Source organism: Cyprinus carpio, chromosome B20, assembly GCF_018340385.1.
Source record: "Cyprinus carpio isolate SPL01 chromosome B20, ASM1834038v1, whole genome shotgun sequence".
In the NCBI taxonomy this organism is placed as follows: domain Eukaryota; kingdom Metazoa; phylum Chordata; class Actinopteri; order Cypriniformes; family Cyprinidae; genus Cyprinus; species Cyprinus carpio.
Window position 1 is genome coordinate 12,670,573 of NC_056616.1, and position 23,085 is coordinate 12,693,657.

Genomic DNA, 23,085 nt, shown 5'->3' on the forward strand with positions numbered 1-23,085 from the left:
TCATTTGGTAGCATATGTGCACATATCAAAACATTAGCTTAGTAAGGTTTATAGACACTAGAAATGTACATTAGAGATAATTCTAATATAAAAGTAACATTAATCCGAATAGGAAAAAAGAATATAATTCATGAACGACAATGAAGAAGGCTAAACTGGGTATTGTGTTTGTGATCCGGCGACCCGAGTTCAAATCCCGCTGTGGACCTGCTGTGGAGTTTACTAAAACATTCATGTCCTAGTGCAAGTTTCTATAGGATTTTATTGCGTATTTTGTTGTAATATCTGAATAACAGCAAACTGACGCTTCCTCATGTATGATGTGTTTATTCAGATGTTTCTTGTTGTCTTCCTCAGGTCTGAATCTTGCTGTCATCATGAGTCGTCAGTGTAAGAGCTGTGGTGGAGCAGACATCGACACAGACCCAGCCCGGGGGAGTGCGGTCTGCACAGCCTGTGGCTCGGTTCTGGAGGATAATATCATCGTATCTGAGGGTCAGTTTGTGGACAACAGTGGAGGGGTGTCTTCAGCTGTCGGCCAGTTTGTGTCAGCTGATGGTAAGAGCTGTTCACTTGAACCTAAACACAGTTGGGTCCAGTATCACTCATGTTTTGAGGGGCACCAGTGGCAAAGGTTAAAATCTTTTTTGGTTCTAGGCAGTTAACTGATGTAGGTATTCCTCGATTTCTTTCACAAAACAAAACAAGAGCAGTCTAGAATTGAAATCTTTGGATCTTTGAATGTGGAATTTGGCAAGCAAAGAAGTATCCTTCTAATACAATGCACACTCGTTATAAATTTCACTCCTAATAATTTCTGAAATATTTTTTCTTTAATGGACATATCCATCCAAAATCAGAATTACCACAAAAAGAGCAACTGGAGAAAATGATGCTTATAATATATTATAAAATATCGTTAAAGTTTTTCATGTAATGGTTTCCATGTTAGCACATTCCAGGGTAGAAAATTATTTGGATAAATATTTATTTGTTGTTCTTCATATAAGTGTGAGATGAGATAGCATTATGGTTTAGCACACATTTGGACTTAATAAGATCTTAACATACAGTTTGTTTTGTTAACCAAGAAAAATTGCAAGTTAACTTGACAGTTAGTGATCAACAATGCATTTTATTTGCAAAAGTAGTATGCCATACATTACACCCTCAGTTTGAATGGGCTTGATTTTTCCTCCTGGGAATGTCATGTTATTTGCCAAAGTTCATAATTTGGATTCACCATTTACCAGTGAACACCTTTTTTTTTTTTTTTTACAGCCTCCATGGTCATCCTAGAAAAGAGTGTGTGGTTATTAGAATATGTTAACTTGAACATTTGAAAAATGTTAAAAATAAATTGCTTAAATTTACAGTTCTGTATCATGTATGTTACTTAAATGCATTGTACATAATTTAGCAATGGAAAATTACCTCTTGTTATTCCTTTATGAATGCTGGAAGCATGATGGCTTCTGCTACCAGGAAAGACAGGGTCCCTCTCAGTTTGTGACCCTGGACCTCAAAACCAGTCATAAGGGTCAGTTTTTTGAAATTGAGATTTATACGTCATCTGAGTAAATAAGCTTTCCACTGATGTACCGTATGGTTTGTTATGATAGGACAATATCTGGTTGAGATACAACTATTTTAAAATCTGGAATCTGAGGGTGCAAAAAAATCTAAATACTGAGAAAATCCCCTTTAAAGTTGTCCAAATGAAGTTCTTAGCAATGCATATTACTACGGTAATCAAAAATTAAGTTTTGTTATATTTACGGTAGGAAATGTACAAAATATCTTCATAGAACATGATCTTTACCTAATATCCTAATGATTTTTGGCATTAAAAAAAAAAATTATAATTTTGACCTATACAATGTTTTTTTTGGCTATTGCTAAAAATATACCCAAGCGACTTAATACTGGTTTTGTTGAAATGAATAAAATTACTCACTTTGGGTATCGGAATATCTCGTTGAATATTCACAGTGTTTTAAGCGTGCTTCAGAACTGTGAGTATTCAGAGTAATATTTTGACACCCAAAGTGAATTATTTTGGACATTTAATTTCAAGAGTGTTAGTTTGCTCAGTTTACTAACTCGAAGTGTACTTGACACAGAGGGCAATTCAGTAATTCTGTAATTCTTATTTGTGATATTCTCCTTTTGGGGTTAGATTGTACCAAACTTGAGATCAGCTTGATTGTGTGAATACTTTAGAACTTGAATTTCAGCTATTTATACTCATTAATTCTACTTTAATAAAAATCTTTATTTTTTCTACTTCAAGTGTTTTATTTATTCAAAAGACTTTATTCTTGACCAGTGAACTTGTGTGAACAGATTTTATTCCGAGTAACTTTCTACTAGAGAAGTATTTCATTCAGTGACATCAGAGGGGCCTTTAATACAACATCTCTTAGGCCACTGATTTTCAAAGTGTGGTACTCCCTCTAGTGGTACGCAGAGGAATCACTGAATTAAATAGAAATTAATGTTAAAGGTGGGGTAAGCGATTTCTGGTAAACCAATGTTGACATCTGAAATCACCACAACAAATACAAAAATGATGCGGAGGAGAGAGTGCTCAGTGCACAGGATGGACATTAGCTGAGCCTAGCGATGACAGAAAGATAGAGATGGCGGATAAAAAACAAGAGGAAAACATCTGCGGAACAAAAGAAGGCTTACGATAAGGCAAGAAGTAGGACCCGTCTAAACCTCCTCCACTGTCTGTTTCAAGCGTCAGCTCCCAAATTGTGTCAAAAAAGTAAGATAATATGTTTAATACAGCTGATAATAAAACAGCAGATTTTACTATAATCATTGCCTGGGTTGCGTACATGTGGGGCGGAGCTATCAAAATAGGGGTGAGACCCTTTTGGGGTAGGGGCGTTTGTTTTGGTGATTTGAAATATTAATATTGGCTACCAGAAATCACTTACCCCACCTTTTAACACTTTTAAAAGGTTTGCAAGGTGGCTAAATGATGCACGTGTTAATTTCTTTTGATCAAGTACTGTAATTTTTTTTTTTTACTTTACAATTAAATAAAGTACAGTTTTTTTTTTTACTTTAAGTACAGTGCAGTTTTTATTTAAAGCTGCAGTCCATAAGTTTTGCCTCTTTGTTGCCATCTCTGTTTGAAAACCTGCAATTGCAGCTTTTTGCAGATATATCTTTCTTGCATAGGTTGTGCTCCAGCGCGGATGAATCTAATGTTTTGAGGAGTATGTGTGGCAGTCAGTCACCTGACCAGTCTGGATATTTACTGTACTTCGCAATCACAGATTCTAGCCTACGTCCTGGAATATATAACCCAAATACGATTTTTCACAGTATATTGTCATCTGAACAAGTAACAATCTAACACGTTTGTTCTGATCAAAAGAGAAAAAAAGCATTAGAATAAATCGTGCTACCAATGGTGATTTAATCTAAATTTAATCTAAATTAGCTTAACATCAGCATTACATGACTACGTGAATATAGTGTGTATAAGCGAGTGGATTTAAATTTCTGTACAGTCTAATCTCTAATTGTCATACCACTCAAATTTCATATTATGTAGGGCTGCACAATTAATCAAAATTCTAATCACAATTACAATTATGGATGCCACAATTACTTGTTCAAAGTCCAATTATGTTATTCTGCATGCTTAAGATGTTTTTTTTCTTTCTATATGTTATCTTAAGGGTTTTTCCATTGTTTTAGTTTTACCATTCATATTTTTCCTTTTTTTATAATTTAAAGAAGAAACCAATCCAATGTATATGAAATTTGAGGCTTAATACTATAGAAAAGCACTAAAGGTTTTTCAGTTAGAGTGTTTTCAGCTTGTTTATTTTCATATAAAAATACAGCATGCAGTTGCATCAAACAATGGTATAAACATTATTCAATGTAAACTGTGATACAATCTACTCACCTTCCGATAAAAATTGGTCTAGTTCATATATTTACACACGTTGGAGGGGACTTACCTGTTTAAAAAGCTGTTGTTAGGTTTACATTATAAAGTCAATGCTTATATTTTTTGTAATCTGTCTCTAAATGTTTTTATCTCAGGGGATACGTCGCCCTTTTAGGGGTATAAATCAAGATATAAAACATACATATAGACTGTGTGACTTTGTGGCTTGTGTTTTAGAAAATCAAATCTTTTTGTAATCTTGACAAAACACATATCGTTGCAAAGGTCTGATAGTCAAGTTTCCATATTTGGTGACTGTTTTGTAATATAAATCATATTGTGACAGAAAATGATTGATTTGTGACAGAAAACTGCATTAGAAAAACTCAGTAGAGTTTGGGTGTAACGCAGTGTTTGTTTTTGGTATAGTGCCCAAACAAAATCTCACAGGATCCACAATTTTTGTAATATCAACTTCAAATTTGGAACATAAATTGGTTAGACATATGGTATAGTGCAACATATTTTATAAAATATTTATTTCTATAAAATAAAAAACAATTAGAATAATACATTATCTTTACTGAAAACTTTCATAACTTTTTTTTAATGCTTTCACTTCAGCAATAATCTGCTATGTGTCTTCTTTAAAAAGAGACCTTAGGTCTGTATTCCAAAGCGTTCAGGAATTACAACCATGCTGTAACAAGCATTGATAAACAAGTGTTCTGTTTCCAGTGAATTTATACCCCAAAAGTGCAACGTATCCTGGGGGATACAAACATTAAAATCAAATATAAGAGTCAAGTTTATAAAAAAACAATGGAAAATAGCATTAAATTAATTTTCTGATGTCTTTTTATGGGTTTACCCTTTTTAGGGTTAATTTCATTCACATTTGTTTCATAGACACATAATCCTTTCTGGATTACAATCTGCCATCAAAATGATACATTTATTTATTCCAGCTGCTGTGAGAAAAGGTTATAATGACGTAATGACGCGGCAGCATGCTCGAATTTCCTGTGAAAACCTACCAGTACCACTCAGATTAGAAAAAATTATTATAAGGCAATGGTCAGTCAAAACAACATTCAGCTCGAAAAGGAAGTTGTTGTCATTCTACAAAACATCATACAACAGAAAACAATGTTATCAAGACTCATACATCTGATAGTTCTAGAACTAATCAGTGCAGTTTTATATTTGGACTTAATGAAACTCTTGCCTGGTTTTCGGTATGGCAGGAGAAATAGAAAGCCCTCAGAGATGCCCGTCCATTCAAGTTCCTCACTGTGTTGCCACACATGGATGCATGATCCTCACTAATAATATGCACTCCATTTTCAACTTAAAAAATATGCATTGAAAGGGGAATTAAAATATGTGATAGTTCGTGGTACAGATTATTGTCAAGCCATAGCACCATACCTACAGACTCAAATTTCGGGACATGGCCTGCAAAGCCCACATCAACAGAAACCTAGAAATATCTATCGCAACACTTGGTCTCAATGCTTTAGTCTCAAAGCTTTAGATTTAACAAAATGTACAATTATATGCTGAAATTTTCTTGTTTATTACTAAAAACAGACCTTGTGGAGCAGTGGTAACAGAAGTTCCATTCACCTCGCAGATTTGAAAGCACAAGAAGAGAAGCCTGTGATATATCAGTTCTGTATGTCAGTTTTAGGATTCAATGTTGTATTACAGCTTTGTATGTTCAGATGTGTTGTAAATTGGTCGCAGAAACCTACCCAAAGCAGCAGCTAACATACATGATTCGACAACAACAACAACAACAACAACAACAACAACAACAACAACAACAACAACAACAACAACAAAAAACTAGCTAGAAAAAAAAAAGTATCAATCTCTTTAGGTTGCTACTTGTGTAGAGACATCTGCACCTGGTAGGTGTCACTGTAGTACAGATATAATGGTAATGCTGTATTTACACAGACAACCACTGGAGTGCGCTAGAGCTTTATTCAAAGCCTTAAAGGCCACTGTTAAATAATAGGATTTTATTTGTGCACCTGTTTATATATTATAAACCTATATAAACATATATTAAGTATTCCTATTTATTGTAATTGTCTGATTTCAGCTTAACCTTTATCCTTAACAATAAAGAATTATATTTTTTTGTGTTGTTTTCAGGTACTTCCAAAGCTCCGGTTTTGGGCAGTGGGTTCCACACAAGTCTTGGAAAAGAATTGCGAGCTCAGACACTCCAGAATGGTAGGCACACCTTTATATTAGTCAGCAGTGGTGTGTAGGTGCAGTCAGTGGATGATCAGTCACCAAAAATAAAAAAAAATACCATAAGTGTTAAATAAAATAGCCCATATGGCTCTTGCATTATATTTTTTATCTTCTGGAACAAAGCTATATGATAGACTGTAATTTAAATTCAAATCGAATATGGTGCCATTAAATGCATCACGTATAGTATTCCTGTGGATGGATATTCCTTTGATATTACGTTTCAGTTAATCACCTGCATTAATTTCTGACCCAGTTACATCTCAAGTAAATTTAGATCATTTGCATCTGCGCTTGTCTGAAAAACACACAAGATGCAATTAACTGTTGATCCTTTTCATAGAGCTCTCTAATAAATGTCTTTGGGTTCCAGGTGTGTGTTGATTGAGCAAATATAAGGCAGGGCATTGTGTAAATATGTGAGTGTGTGTGTGAATCAGAGTGGCAGTGAGAGCAATGCCATATAATAATGGCATTATATTTAAAGTATACGTTGCTCAGTTACAGCTATTTGTCTTGGTGCGTTTTCAGAGCTTTAACTGAGAGCAAAATACTTCCAGAATCAAGGTCACCAACTGTGTAAACACGTAGTCCAGACTCAGTTTCTCCCAGAAAGTTCTCATAAGAGATCAAAAACTTTTTAAATGAGTCACACATAATCAGATTAGATTAGATTCAACTTCATTGTCGCTGTGCAAAGTACAAGTACAGAACCAATGAAATGCAGTTAGCATCTAACCAGAAGTGCAAATAACAAAGTATATAAATAAATAGAGATATGTGTTTATGCATTAAGCTTTATGACATATAGTGCAAGTTATGAGGTAGAAGGGCAGAGACCAGCTCAATGCAAATGACTGTACATACAACACGGTGCAAAGGAAGTATAAACAGAAGGTGCATTATACAGTGAGTTACATAAATAGCATATGTTTATATATGGCTAATGACCATAACAGTGCAAATGGCATCCGAAGGTAGAAATGTGCAAGGGGAATGTGCAAAATAACAGAGGGAATAATAAGAACATTGTGAGTGAGGAGTGCAGACAGGTTATTGTACAGTGCAGTTTTTTTGTTTTTTTTTGTTAAGCATTATAGGTGGTCCATCTAGGATGTAGTGTTCAGCGCCTGAGATTGGAGTTCAGTAGGCTGACAGCTGAGGGAAAGAAACTGTTCCTGAGTCTGCTGGTGTGATAGCAAAGACTCCTATAACGTCTTCCTGATGGGAGAGGAGTGAACAGTCTGTGAGTGGGGTGAGAGGAGTCTTTGATGATACTTCTCACTCTCCTAGGCAGTGTTTGTGGTAAACGCCTTTGATGGAGGGTAGCCCGACACACCAGTGGTGTATTGAAACAGTGCAGTTGCCATACCACACTGTGATGCAGTTTGTGAGAAAGCTTTCAATAGTGCAACTGTAAAAGTTCAGCAGAATGTGGGGGGACAGGTAAGCTTCCCTTAGTTTCCTAAGGAAGTAAAGGCGCTGTTGTGCCTTTTTCATCAGTATGGAGGTATTGAGGGTCCAGGAAAGATCCTCAGAGAGATGGACACCAAGGAACTTGAAGCTCACCAAGCGTTCCACTTCAGCCCCATCAATCTAGATGGGAGCGTGTGTGTGGCCCTTCATAGTCCGCCGGTGGTCTACAATCAGCTCTTTGGTCTTCTGGGTGTGAGTGCAAGGTTATTGTTGTCACACCACATTGCTAGATGCTGATCCTCGTCCCTGTAGGCCATCTCATCATTGCGGCTGATCAGGCTTACCACCGTGGTGTCATCTGCAAACTTGATTATGGAGTTAGAGCCATGAACAGGTATGCAGTCGTGGGTGAAAAGGGAGTAGAGGATTGGGTTCAGCACACCACACAGCCCTGTGGTACCTCAGTGATTAAAGTGAGGACGGAGGAGGTGTGGTTACTGATTCTAACAGACTGTGGTCTGTTGGTGAGAAAGTCCAGGGTCCAGTTACAGAGGGGGGGCTGATATCCAAGATCACAGAGCTTGGAGATCAGCTTGGATGGGATCACGGTATTGAAAGCAGAACTGAAATCAGTGAATAGCATCCTGACATAAGTGTTGGTTCTGTCCAGGTGCATCAAGGCAGAGTGGAGAGCTGAGGTGATGGCATCCTCAGTTGACCTGTTGGATTGGTAGGCAAACTGGTATGGGTCCAGTGTTGGGGGCAAGCATGTTTTCAGGTGGGAGTAAGAGCAACTGGGCGGAAGTCATTGATGGTCACTGCACCATCATGTTTTGGTACAGGTACAATGGTAGTTGTTTTGAAGCAGTTGGGAACAATGGCTTGGGCCAAAAAGAGGTTGAAAATGTTGGTGAAGACCTCAGCCACCTGTTCTGCACAGGCCCTAAGCACTCGGCCAGGGATGCCTTCAGGGCCGGCAGCTTTATGTGCATTCACCTTACGCAAAGTGGAGCACACATCACTGGTGGAAAGTGTGAGCGGCAGGTCGTCAGGTGCGAGCACAACTTTGATGGGTGGTTCTGTGCTTCCATGATCAAAGCGGGCATAAAAGTTGTTCAGTTCATCAGGGAGGGTGGCATTGCTGGTTGGGGGTGTGCTGTTTGCTGGTTTATTGTCTGTGAGGGCATGGATGCCTGTCCACATGCCCAGAGGGTCGTTGTTTTTAAATCTATCCTCAATGCACAGTTTGTAGCTGTATTTAGCAGATTGAATTCCCCTCTTCAGATTGGCACAGGATAAGCTGTAGGCTTCACGGTCACCAGATTTGAAAGCAGCGTCACATGCCTTCAGCAGGAGCCGGACTTCCTTGTTCATCCAGGGTTTCTGAATGGGGTACATTTTAATTACTTTATGAGTGGTTACCTTATCAGCACATTTGTTGATATGATGCAGAACAAAGCTGGTGTAGGTATTGACATCTGTGTGGGAGTCCAGTGTGGCCCGAGAAGCAAACAAATTCTTCTTATAAAACAAATACATATAATATTGAATATGATATGTCTGGCAGGTAGTTTTAGTTTATATAAAAGGTTCTGATTTATGAAAGTTTCCCTGTGGTCACAATCGCAAGATTTCATTCATTAAATAAAGGTGTCCCGTGTCCCTGCAGTGTTGCATGCTGTTATGTAATTCTGCTGTCTTTCAGAGAGGTCACCACAGACCTGGCTGATAATCCAATGGCATGTGCAGCGTAAAAAATACTCTGGGATTAGACAGGTCCGGACTCCGGAGCATGTATCGGAGAGTTGGCACACGGTGCTTCCAGAATAGAAGGATTACACTCTTAAAAGCTTTTAGAGTTATTTTTGGTCTTGGCCTGCCAACATGACACTTGACACTGCAGCTTTGGGCTCCAACAGTTGGGGAACAAAAAGTCAAACATCCACATTAACATCTGTGGCTCTATCTATATTGTTGGCAAAAAGCAAAGCAAAAGTTTTTATACTTATTGATGCCAATAAGTCCCCCAAATATGATGCAAGGGACCACCTTTCCGCCAGCCATCTATTTTTATGTTTACTGGGTAAAGGACCCCCTCTCTACCCCATGGGAATCATCGGTTTCCAGAATCTTTAGGCTAAATAAAAAGTTAGATGCGTCTATGCATCTGCTGAACTCATTATCACATATTTGCATTTAGAGGACAGATTGATGAAAGCATTTGCTTCTTATAAACACATCTACATGTGAAATTTCAAGCATAATGAATGACTGAAACATGTCAAACTCATCAACTCCATCACATCTGTAGCCTTTCTGCCCAGAAAAAAAGCATTGCATGTTATGACATGGTGAAGCATCCTAAATCATTCTCATTGTTTACAATCTAGGAAACTTTCACCATCTGGGTGAACAAGGTCTTTTGCTAAATGATGTGTTAAGTAAACAGAAATCTGCCAGATAGCCCACTGGACTGTGTTTTTTTAAAATGCGGATTTGAATATGTTAAACTCATTTTAGCCCAACGTGGGATTTCAGGGCAGACTGATTTATTCTGTGTGTCCAATGAATTACAACTTGGCCTGTTTTGAGATCGTCTGTGAAGGAGTAAATGTATGAGCAGCTGTGAAAGAAGGGAAAAGAGGGACATTGCCTCATATGGGACGTAAAACAGCTGTCTCTCTGCCCGTTTTCACTTCCAGGCTCCATTAAAAGCCTGTCTGGCTGTGCACTGTTCTCATGACATCAGTGCTACTGGAAAACCAAACACCTGCATGTGAAGTCATGCCTTGGTGCGCAAGCGTGCATGTGTGGATCTGTGTATGTTTGCTCAATCTGATGCATATGTGTGTCCTGTCTCTAGGGAAACGACAGATACACAACCTCGGCAGCCAGCTGCAGCTGAACCAGCACTGCCTAGACACGGCCTTTAATTTCTTCAAGATGGTGGTGAGCAAGTACTTGACACGAGGGCGAAAGATGACACACGTCATAACCGCCTGCCTCTACCTGGTCTGCAGGACAGAGGGAACGCCACGTATCCTTTTCACAATTATCCCTAGGGAGTGAAACCCTAGTTACACCCTTTGTGAACGGTAATCCATGGAGAAAAGTGTGCACAATCGAAATTAGGTTAGACACCTTATCCAAATTAGGTTACAGCAAAAAAGAGTAAATCTCAGGCTTTTAATAGCAAGAATCCTGTAGCTCAATCCTGTAGTCATGGATTCGACATATCTATATATAAAATGTGAACTTTATATATACCTTTATATATAGTTCTGTGAGTAATTAAATGTTTTGGTTGCTGTTATAAGCAACTAGCTAAATTTTTGGCTAGATTCCTTTGGTTAGCCAGCTTCATCAGAACCAGAACCAAACCAGCATAAACCAGTCTGGACCAGCATAGAAGTTCATGCTGGTCTACGGTTGTCTCTTTTATCTAGGGAAAACCTGGTTTAGGGTCTGAAAAGACATGTCAGGATGTGAAAACAATAGTGCTGCAAGAGAGGAAAGAGAGGAAGAGGAAGATTGTTTACTGCACCTTTCAGAATCTCAGAGGATGTTCCCTGGAGCAAATCATGGAAAACAGCCCAGATTTTTGTGTACAAAAGCTACTGAAGTGACTCTTATTTGACCTAAGTCATAGAGACTGAAGTGGAATTCTGAAGTGATAGTTGAGGGAAATATCATTCCCTTCTTCCACATTTTTGTTTTTCCCCCAACCTGTCATTATTCTGTTCCCAGATTATGTGCGTTTGAGACTCGCCACACCTGTGTTACAACACAGCACGTCTGGATAGAGTTACACCACTGCTTTCACTCTGTCTCATAAAAAGACAGACTCTTACTTACTCACATTGACAAACACCATCCTATGTGTCTGCTTGGGTCACACCCAGATCTCCGCTCTGCTTTTGTGAAGCGTCAGGCCTGACTGGGTACCTGGTGTGCTGTTTAGAATTGTTACCTGTCTCTGGGTGGGGCTCTTTTAGTTGCATGCTAAGATATGGTACTTCATACTAACGAGCAGAAACTCAAAAAGAAGCCGTCCAGTACTTTACAGACTGCCAAACCCATTCCAGATATTGTCCTACTTTTAAATTTTGTACTGTTCTGCTTTGCCTCATGAAACATTCATGCATTTATCTCATGCATCATTGTGATATGATATACAGAATTATTTGGATAACTGCATCATTTTTAGATTTTACTTAAAATAGTTATTTTTATCAAGTATTTATGTCATTTAAAATAAGGTCATTCTCACCTAAAATATTTACTTTTTACTTAGGATTCATTAAAATATCTCAGCATGTATCTTTTTTGTTCATTCGTGCCATTTATCAGTGTTTTAACATTTTCAAGTGCTTTTAGCAACCTCACATCTGTTTAAACCAGGTTCTTTAGGTGATGATTGACTTTTTCTGGAAACATTGATTCAGTGAGCTTCACCGACCTGATCTGCCAATTCTTGCAGGTCTGCCAGAGCTTACAGGTCATGATTTCAGAGGCTTATCATCAGATTCTTGGTTTATTGCTTACTGGTACATTTCTTACATAAATATCCTGTTCTTAATACAAGGTTCCCTTCAAATGCATGCATCTTGCAAACATAGTAGTAACCATATGCATATTTTGATAAATCCATAGAGAAATTGAATACTTTTGTTAAAAATCTTAAAAACTTTCTTTCTTTCTTTCTTTCTTTCTGGAAGTAAAATGGTAAAAAAATCTTACCATCTTTTTTATTTATTTATTGTTTCATTTATTATTATTATTATTATTTTATTTTTACTTTGCTTTGCTTTGCTTTACTTTCTTTGTCAGAAATTGTTGGTCTTGTAAAACTGGGATTTTCCAAGGGTTTTATTTCAGAAGTTTTATTTTAGTGTTATGAAATATTAAATATTTTAGAAGTAAAAAAAAAAAAAAAATAAAAAAGAAATACAAAAAAAACCATTATTGAGATAATCGCAAATGACTGGAAAAATCATGGGACCCTCAAATAGTGTTATGGACCGTGGGGGCATCGCTTTGGAGTCAAAAAGGTTGAGAACCACTGTCATATGAGCATTAATAAACTGGTTTGTTAATAATTACAAGATACCTAGAACCATGAAGATGTTGGTATCGGCTTGGTATTTCAGGAAAAAATAATACATTTATTTCTTTTAACATAATTATAATTTTCAGAGTACTAAAAACTTAAAAGAAATGTCCTAAACATAAAAACGTTTTTTTTTTTTTTTTTTTTTTCTCACAGTTTTTAGAATGATGCTGTTATCCATATAATATTGACCCCCTGCAGTACATCTGCAGTTTTTGTCAATGGTTCATATCTGGTCTTGTAACATTTAAGAGATAACACGGTTATCAGTCATAGAAGTATAAATACTCTCTGTCTTTCACGGCAGGCCGTAATTAAGGCCGTCAGACTCCTGATAAAGTGGGATTAGCTTGTCTTGTAGTGATGCTAATCTCTTTGCTAAAGGGGGCATTAGTCACCATAGAGACATGTGCCTCAGGTGTGTGTGTGCCGCTCAGGTGAGCAGTAACAGATGGTCAGGATGAATCTCTTGCAGAGATAAGGAGATCCTGCCTGAAAAACAAATAAACAAATATGACCAGGATAGTCAAAACTCCCCCAGTGACAATTACTGAGCTGTCCGATGCTTAATTAACCACTGTGACCAGGATTAATTTAGGAGCACGATTGACTTCTTATTTTTAGCTGTGTAGTTGGACAAAGATGTTTAGATCTTTATCACACTTTCAACCCTTTTTATGATAATATCTAGCCGTTTTGTATTCTCCTAACTGATGTGCAGACATGCTCCTGGACCTCAGTGATCTTTTACAGGTTGGCTTTCTTTCATTTCAATCTCTTTCATATATTTTCCACTATACTTACTCTGAATGATATGACGCAACCTAAGTGGCTGTGCTAAGGTGCATGATGTTCAACCTCAAAATAATCTTTTATACCCTCCATATGACCATTGAAAGTAATACTGTATGAGGCATTGCATATGACATAACAGGTAAGCAGATGCCAGTGTTTTTGGACAACAGAAATTCTGTTTTATATATAGCGTCAGTTCATCAAATATATTAGCATAGCTTCTCTTCATACAATAGGGCAAACTTGTTCACATTTCAATGATTTGCACAGATATAAACGCAGGTAGATGCCATATATAAAATGCTTTAAAGGGATACTCCACCCCAAAATGAAAATTCTCTCATTAATCACTTAAAGACACCCCCATGTCGTTCCAAACCCGTAAAAGCTTCATTCATCTTCAGAACACAATTTAAGATATTTTGGATCAAAACCGGGAGGCCTGTGACTGTCCCATAGACTTCCAAGTAAATAACAGTGTCAGGGTCCATAAAAGGTATGAAAGTCGTCGTCAGAATACTCCATCTGCCATCAGACGTGCAATCTGTGTTATATGAAGCGACGGGAACACTTTTTGTAAGCGAAGAAAAAAAAAAAAATAATGACTTTATTCAACAATTCCTTTGTCAACAGTCTCCTCTGTGTCTCTCCATATCACCTTATGCTGCTTATGCTCTTCTGCATCATCCACGCCACAAGGATGCGCTGTTTCTATGTGTATTTAGCCGTGATTTGAAAGAAAACAGCGCATCCTAGTGGCGAGGATGATATATTGAAATATGTTACTTGGCAGTCTATGGGACAGTCACAGGCCTCCTGGTTTTCATCCAAAATATCTTAAATTGTGTTCCGAAGATGAACAAAGCTTTTACGGACATGGGGGTAAGTGATTAATGACAAAATTTTCATTTTGGGGTGGAGTATCCCTTTAACTCTAAAATCTTAATATGCATAGCTATTATACTCACACATATGACTTCATATAAGATTAATTCATTACAATTCAATTATTTAATAAACCACTAAGAGATTCAAGATTTTACAATAAGAACATAAAACCTTTGCCACGCACAACTTTTAATGTCATATTGCTGTATTAAACAGTAAGTGTAGGATATGAGGCTACATTTTGTTTGTGAACCAATACACAGTACTGTCTTTATGACAATATATACTCTACAGTTTTTAGTAGTTATTTTAGGGTTAGACACTTCTGTGCTTAAGCACTGGTGAAATGTTATTTTTACTCCCCAGCTGTCCACTGAGCTGTATCTGCTATAGAACAGACACTGGATGGTTGGGGCAGAGGCTCAAATATGTCATGAATCTTTAGCAAGTGTAGCCACACCCAAATCTGACAAGATCCCAATTTATCCTGCCTGGATGCCAGGCTAACTAGGGACCTGGTGCTCAGGTCATAACCCCTCATCACTATTAGGGGGCTTCTGAAGTTCACATATTTACGGGTCCATATAAGGTATATTTAAGGTAAAGCTATCTGAGAAACTATGCGCAAGTGCACCTAGGGTTAAAACTGCTTTAAATGCAAAGGATGGTCGCACCAAATGTTGCTTTAATTAGTCTGTCTCAGTTTGTCCCGTTTCTTCATGTCATTCCAGACAGACTGAATGATGATGATGAGATCAGATCTCTGTGTGGAGCACTGGCTGTTGTCAGACTCCTTGTGCAAACAAAAATCTCACTGGATTATTATAATTAATGGCAAAATGAATGTTTGGAAACTGATATTTCCTACTGACACACTGCTGGTGAAAATACTAGTGTTCTAATAATTGCCCACCTCTCTATGTATATGTATGTATTTGTGTGTGTGTGTTATTTATTTATATATATATATATATATATATATATATATATATATATATATATATATATATATATATATATATAGACACACACACAAAATAAATTTATATATTTATACACACAAAAAAAAAACCAATATCTTGCCCCAAAATATTTAAACGGTAGTGTGTGTCTATACATGTATATGTGTGTGTGTATACACCACTACCATTCAAATATTTTGGGGCAAGATATTATCGTTTTTACTGTATTATTGTTTATGCCTTTAAGCATAAGAGGCTGCAAACCGACTCAAACGTTAACATCCAAAGTTGAACCTATTAAATAATTCAGACCTTTCAGTTCTGTTTCTTGTTGTAGGTTAATGTTTACATTCTGGGAAAGACCTTCCTCCTGTTGGCTAGAGAGCTCTGTATCAATGCTCCGGCCGTCGGTAAGTCTCCCTGTAATGACCTCTCTAAGACATCTCTAATGTAATTTAGCTGACCGGAACAGTACATTTGAATAAACCTCATTAATAAAGCAGGCAGCATCTCTCAAAACAATTAATTTGCTAAATTGGTTATCAATAATACACCGCGACTGGATCAATAGAAATATACTCAATCTGTTCATCTGATGTGGCCTATGGATTCTTGGTTGCATCAAAAGGGAGATTTGCTGTTGTTGTACTCTCATCTACTACAATTTCTGCAGTAGTCTGTAATTCAAGCTATTTCAGGCACAGGTTGAAAATGTTTTACCCTTCTGGAAATTATATTCATAGCGAGTTGCAGTCTAGCCTGATGTAACTAGGGGGCACTGCATCATGTCAAAAAATCCATTACAGTCCATCATATTCACCGCAACCCTTTTTCTACCTTCTGCGCACACTGTGAGGACAGAACAGGCCTGCAGTTTTTTAAACAGACTCATCAGATTAAAAGAAGAAACGACCAAATGATTCAAATATACACCAGAAAACATCCCAATGTCAAAGTACTGGGCATAATCCAAGAATGCATACTGATTATCAGCGCTCCATGTGTCATAATTCCATATGCATCTGTTTTTGTGTAGGTTTTTTTTTTTTTTTTGGTCAGAAATCTGCTGTTTTACTAAGCTGCATCTGCCCCATGTTTACTAAACCCTCAATTAGAATGCAAACGGTGGAACAGCAGATTCTATGGGCTCAATTCAAACAGACTCCCTTTTCAGTTCCTCGTGCAGCCCGCTGGGGATAATAGGTTCTTTATGTGGCCTTTCAAGATGAACATTTCATCCACACTTAACAATCACTGTCTCATTTACACTAGCCCACTGCTGTTGTGGTGTGTGGGTTCATTTTTTTTTAGAATTCAGTTTGAATATAATGCATCTCATTACATAGAAAAAGCCCATATGCTCATATTGCCTCATTCAAATTATTTTATTTCAAAGTGTATATACCATACACTTTTTGGGCATCGAAAATATAGATTGAGTTCAACCTCTCTCATTGCTAAAATCAGGATTGAGCAGAATAGCATCATTCTTTGATGCATTTCATGAGTGCCTATGAATAAGTAGGGTTGGGTATCGTTTGAATTTTATCGATTCCGATTCTTTTTGATTCCAATGTGATTAAATAATGATATCAAACATTTATCCTGTTGTCTCTTTTTTGCAAACCATTTATTGGAGCTGAATACCATAAACAAAAATTAACATGCTACATAAAAACTGGACTTTTTTTTTTTTTTTTTACCCCAATGGAAGTTGTGGTTCTCTCACAATTCTGAAGAAAAAACATTAGACAACTAAACTAAATCACATGTAATTTATAATTTGAAAGATTCAATGACTCACTCAAGATGAACTTGTTTCATTACTGGATGAATCAGCGTTCTTGAGTCAATCTCTAATATGATTCAAAGAAAAATACATTTTAACAGCCCCTTTTCGCCACCTACTGGCGTAACAATGCAAGTGATAAATCTTCATTTTAAGTGTCAAATTACTTTCAAAAGGTGATTTACTCTTAATTGCTTCCATACACACAGTTTATATCTTAACTATAAACTTTTGTCCCAGTACTTCTGTGATCTGAATGTTTGTTACACAGAAATAATGATACTGTGTGGCTGAAAAGACTGAAGCTGTTTCATTCATGACAGATGACAGCTGCTCTCTTCAGGTCAACGGCAGTGTGCGACGCGCATTTAAATGTTCAAATCACACTGGTGTGATCAAACACTGCACGGGTGAACCTAGTGATCACGATATTGATCGCACACGACAAAGGTTGAGGAATGAAACCGATGAATCATTGTAATTTAGGAATAGAATATCATTGGTGTGTGAATCGTGTTCGCAATCTTCGCAATCAATCGAAATTTTAATTTGACAAGTATCCGATTCCTGACCTTAAGTATCCGATTCTGGAATCGGAATAGATTTTCGATTCCCAACCCTATGAATAAGTGAAAACAACTTTGGATTTGAGTCACAAAAACGTTTATAATCTGCAGTTCAGGAAGCTGATCACTAATACAAGACATTTTATTTGTCAGTCAGCATCAAGCTGAAAACAAATAAGTTATGTACAAAACATGACACACTAGTGGCTTCTGTCCACTATCAGAGCAGTACAACTATCTTCATTTATATATATATTGTATAGAGATCTGCTTGCTGCAGCATCAATAATTAAATCAAATATATAATTTTTGCAATAAATAAAGCTGAAGAACATTCCTTCCATCTGAGTCCACTGTGGTTCTGAAGCGCCATTACCATCAAGTTCACTGCTGCTACATAATAAAGGCAAGAGCCTCACAAGACCCTGTATTCAATCCATCTTAATTCCAGTGAGCGGAATGCACTGCAATATGGATGTCCTGACAATTTTAGGCATAGAAGACCAGCTCTGGGATCTGACCCCCCTGTACTCCAGTTCCGTTGGTACTGTCTGAGGAACACTGGAACTGGAAGGTCACCTTTCCACATTGCACTTCCGTCATACCCTCCTGTCCAAAGTAGCTAAGTTCACTCCCATCCAATACGGCACTGACTGTGTAGAAGGTGTCCTGCTCCACTTGGACCGGGTGTTCAAACCATACCGAGAAGGTGTTGCTGGATCCATCTGAAACAAATTTTGTTAGGTTCTGAGCCAGGGTCACGCCTTGACGCTTGAGTTCAATCTTGACGCTATACTCTGCCTTTCCACCGCTGGAACCGTACAAGCCAAGCCCTGCAATGAAGATCCTCTTATCCACCGCGAACTGGATGCTATCACAGCGTCCGCGGTAGCGCCACTGGTTACTACGATAAGCTGAGGACTGGAAACGATGGCAGCGCTGCGGCGTCAGACCTTTTCTTTTCTGCATTGGGAATTCCAGCTTGGGCTTATTGGCTGCTGTGTACCACAGGAAGACATCATGAGTCTCTTCCAGCGTTAAAATATCTGACTGTGCGGCTCCGTTGGCGAACTCTTCCAGGGTCATGGTTGGGATGCGAACCAAATAGAGAGCCTTGCCCAGCGCTGCCCTTTTATTACGAGAGGTTGGTCCCAGTCCCTGCCTTTTGCATTCAGCCACTGCCCAATCAAGAGCCGCCTGGAAGACCACCGCCTCTCGGGTGTTTAGAGTCTCTCGCTTTAGTATGACCTCCAGCGTTTGAAGATCAATCTCACAGAAACCCTCAGAGCGAAGCGCCAGCTCGGCCTGAGCATCAATGACCTCCCAACACCGCTGGGTCAGCTCGGGCTCCTCGAACAATCGACTCTGGGACAACAACACACAGGCGTTTTTGGCCTCCAGGCTCGTCTCCAGAAAGGTGACACAGGCTTTAGCCAGTGCAGGCACTATATACTTTTTGGCAGCGTACAGAGTGGCCAGCACTGTGTCCGCTTCAAGTTCAATCTCATCACTGTACATGTACCTGTAAGTGAATAGAAAAAGTTGTTAGAAATAAATGTAGTTCTATAAGAACTTATAGAAGTATTAGTGACTGAGTTTAGAGTTACATGTAGGGGTCAAAAAATGATAAAAAAATAAGATAAGAGGAAAATCTAGTTAAAATGCATCTTAGAGATCCACTCTTTGTAATGTTATGTTTTCCAAAACCATATGAATGCAACATTTAAGAATATTTTCAATGTGATGATTCTAAAAAAAAAAAAAAAAGTCATGTGGTGTAACCATGTAAAAATTATATAATTTTCCTTACACCTTGAATACATATGAATGTATTCATAAATATGTTATATGATTCATCTTTTTTCCTTGTTTTTCAAGGTAAAAAAATAAAACTTAATAAATTATTAATTCATAAATATCATTACATTCTAAAGGAGTTGTACCACATGACATTCAATAACATCTTGAAGTAACCTTGTTATAAAAAGTGTAATCATGTGATATTTTAACAGAATTATTCACCTTGACAGTCATAAGGGACTACTTAACATTTTTTCTTCTCCACTCTGGGTTCGACAAACGACACCAAAAGTTTGCCAAATATTAATATTCTAAGAATTTGAAAAATTTATTTTAATTAAGGAATTAAAACAGAGGTGCATTTAAGTAATTCTACACATGGTTTGCATTATATATTTGTAAAAATATTAATAGATGTGGACTAAGAAATCATTGACAAATAGTCATTAAAATTAAGTGCAGAACTTACTTCAAAAGAATTAAAAAAGCAGCAGGCTCCACGTCAGGAATATGAATCTCAGATTCTCCTTCCGCTAGATCTCCGTAAAACATGGCACCAAAAACAGAACTCCCCACTGCCAGCACATACTGGAAGCACAAATGCCACACAAGAGCGGTTAAGCAGAGCCTGATGAAAGAGACACTCGAGAAGCGTTTGAACGCGGGAGGATGCGCTCACCTTGTGCGCTGGAACTTTCTGGGATGCGCCAGGCGGACCCACAACAAAATGAACATCTGCCATGAGTTCGTTATTAAACATCAAAGCATTCCTGAAGACAACAAAATGCAACACAATATTTCGTTTATGGACCCATAAGAGCGTATATGACTCGAAAAGCACGCCGAATGCACCCTTACCTCTCTCGCAGCGTCGGGTGAGTGGACTGCCAGCTGGCAGTCTCGACGTTATTATTGTTGATGTTCTGCTGAGTGGCAGTTGTAGTCGGCGTTGTCACCGTTTGAGTGACTTGGACGATGGTCTTTTTGCTGGCAGCTGTGACTGCTGTGCTGTTACTGTTCGGAAGGTTGGTATTTATGCTGGCAGGATAGAGTTCTGCAGCCATCTTCTTCCTCAAGGACAAAGTCACGATTTCATAGCATACTGGCAGCTTGCTGAGCTGTTTCCCACTCTTTCTAGTCCTTTTTAAGGTTTCTGGAAGCAAAAGAAAAAACGTCAAAAACTTCATGATCCTGCCATATAGGCAATCTGGCGTTGTTGGCATCAGCGAGTCTATCTACCCGTCTGCAGAGTAAGTTAATTAAAAGGCAGGTGTAGCGGGAAAACAGCTCCTTTAATTTAATTAGAAACTACAAGCCTCAGTCACTCTTAAATACACGCGCTTCCATTGCGTTTTTTCCCCATTTTGGACACATTTACGAAACTGCATCAACGTATCCGTCCAGTGGAAATATTCCAGCTCGAAGACTATTTCCTCCTCCTCATCGCATCCTCGCGATCCTTGATCTCGCGCCGATACGAACTTTATACAGGGAAAGTAATGCAAGCAAAGCAAGCCAGTACGTTCGGTTAAATAAATCTAGAGGTCCGAATATCGACCAAGGAAAATGCTACTTGGTCCTTGTCATCCGACATATCTGTGATGTATCCCTCTCCAGCGCATCTACCCTGTATTGTAAAGCCCGTTTTGTGTGACGGGCGAGGACGCCCAGCTCTCTGTTGACAAATCAAACTACGAGTGACTCGGACGTCAGTGGCCCAGAGGCGCCTCCCTCAGCCAGCCCCTCTCTCGCCGCTCACACGAGCACAAATGAACCCTTTGCGCACTGTTTATTAGGGTTGGGAACCGAGAACTGTTCCGTTAAAAAAAAAAAAAAATCGAATTACTCTTATTGAACACATTACTAAAATACTCTGCTACACTGAACAGCATTATTGATTCCCAAACGGTTGACTCTTATGAGTCGGTTCTTTTTAGTGAATCAAAAACATACGCGGCCAGGGTAGTCCGACTACCTTTGAAACGATTCTTATGAGTCGGTTCTTATGCATCAAAACATTTATGGATCAGTCGTAGCGTTACTGAAATAACCTGACTGGCAAGTTATTAATTTCATGTAATGAAACACGAACTGCTAACGTGTTATGTTTAAGCTTGTGAGACCTAAATATTTGTATACTGACTAGTTGTTTACATGACAACGTGTAGCAAGATACATACACAGTGGTATTTTATTTTTAAAAAATAAATTAATTAAACAATGTATCGCATATTTATTTTATTACTTGAAGTGCAAGACAAGTACAATGGTTCTAAAAAGCCTGTGAAAAGTCATTAAAAAGTCTGTGTATGTATGCACACCTTTTGGAAATAAATATAGGCTACTGCATTTATTTATATTCTGTTGAATCTGACATAATGTTATTATTTACAAATTGAGGGCATTAAATGTTATTTCTTCCTCATATAACGTAATAATAATGGAACCGTAAGCAACCTGAATCGTTTAACAAAAATGTGCATCGGAGCCAAAATCGTTCAATTCTAGATATAACGTTACATCTTTATTGTTTACAATAGCCTACATGTTCACGTCACCACTTCTACCAACACAGGGATTTAAAAATAACAAAATGTATCATATCTTACACTAGCGTTATCCATGTCATCACCTGAGGCCAGATTTGATCAGCGTTATATGAAATACCGCGCGAAGCTTTGAAGGTTTTTTTTAGAATGTATATCATAAAGTAACTTTTTCCATCAACGCGCAATACAGAACTCAACGCTTTACAACCATCATCGAGCTCCAGCTGCAGTGTTTCAACTTCACAGGATCAGTCAATTTGCTGATGCAGCCTTAAATGTCTCATAAGGGGATAAACATCTGCAACGAAGTGCTCATCCTACTAAGCAAATCTTTGAAGTGGTCGGCAGAAATATCGTCCGTGTTCACCATTAACGTGTCCGATCAATGATCATAGCGCGAGCGTTCTTTACAAACCGGTTTTAAAGAGATAAAGTAGCAGCAGAACAGCGCTATCGTCAGCATAGACTTGTCCACCGAAACGGACTCTTCAGTCGAAGTAATATGAATCATTATTCGCGATTCAATAAAGCAATAACCGCAGAGGAACTTAAATAGCACATCATCAGCCGTTCTTTACCTTATTGAGCCGACCGAAGCGCAGCTGGCAGGAAAATACATTCAGGTTTGATGTTTGAAGGCTCGCTGGCAGCCAGGAGCCATGTTAAATCTACAGTGTGCTATGAGAGAGAGAGAGAGAGAGAGAGAGGGGGTTGGGCTTGCACAGCTTTCCCGGATCTCCAACAGAGGGCTCCGGCGCTGGAAACTGGATCCTTCGCCCACGATAAGCGGCTTATCTATCTCATACAATTTAGACAATGGTGTTTTTTGACAGTCAGAGTGTGTGAAACATGCACACATAGAGTGAAATGTGCTAAATGTAAAGCACTTTCAGTAAGTCACGACTAAAAGGTACACTGAGTAATGTTTTGCTAATTAAAAAGTTTTATGTTTTATTAAATTTAATAACCTTTTTGAGAAAGGATGATTAATATGACAAACTCGTAGAAGATGACTGCTCC

At 38.1% G+C, this 23,085-nt stretch overlaps 1 protein-coding gene and 1 pseudogene across 2 annotated transcripts; one reads left to right on the top strand and one right to left on the bottom strand.

Annotated features, from left to right (window-relative positions):
• The window catches only part of LOC109113400, a 72,876-nt pseudogene that overhangs the window by 366 nt on the left and 49,425 nt on the right, over positions 1–23,085 (top strand).
• Positions 17,797–22,788, bottom strand: btbd6b (BTB (POZ) domain containing 6b). Of its 2 annotated transcripts, XM_042746417.1 has the most exons (5): positions 22,644–22,788; positions 20,375–20,669; positions 20,196–20,286; positions 19,986–20,104; positions 17,797–19,238 (listed from the first exon to the last, which is right to left on the bottom strand). In XM_042746417.1, exons 2-5 carry the CDS (start codon positions 20,578–20,580, stop codon positions 18,206–18,208), a joined length of 1,449 nt encoding a protein of 482 aa, XP_042602351.1. In that variant the 5' UTR covers positions 20,581–20,669; positions 22,644–22,788; the 3' UTR covers positions 17,797–18,205. The 2 variants fall into 2 exon arrangements, with proteins under 2 accessions (XP_042602351.1, XP_018981726.2); XM_019126181.2 differs by lacking the exon at positions 22,644–22,788 and having other exon boundaries at positions 20,375–21,712.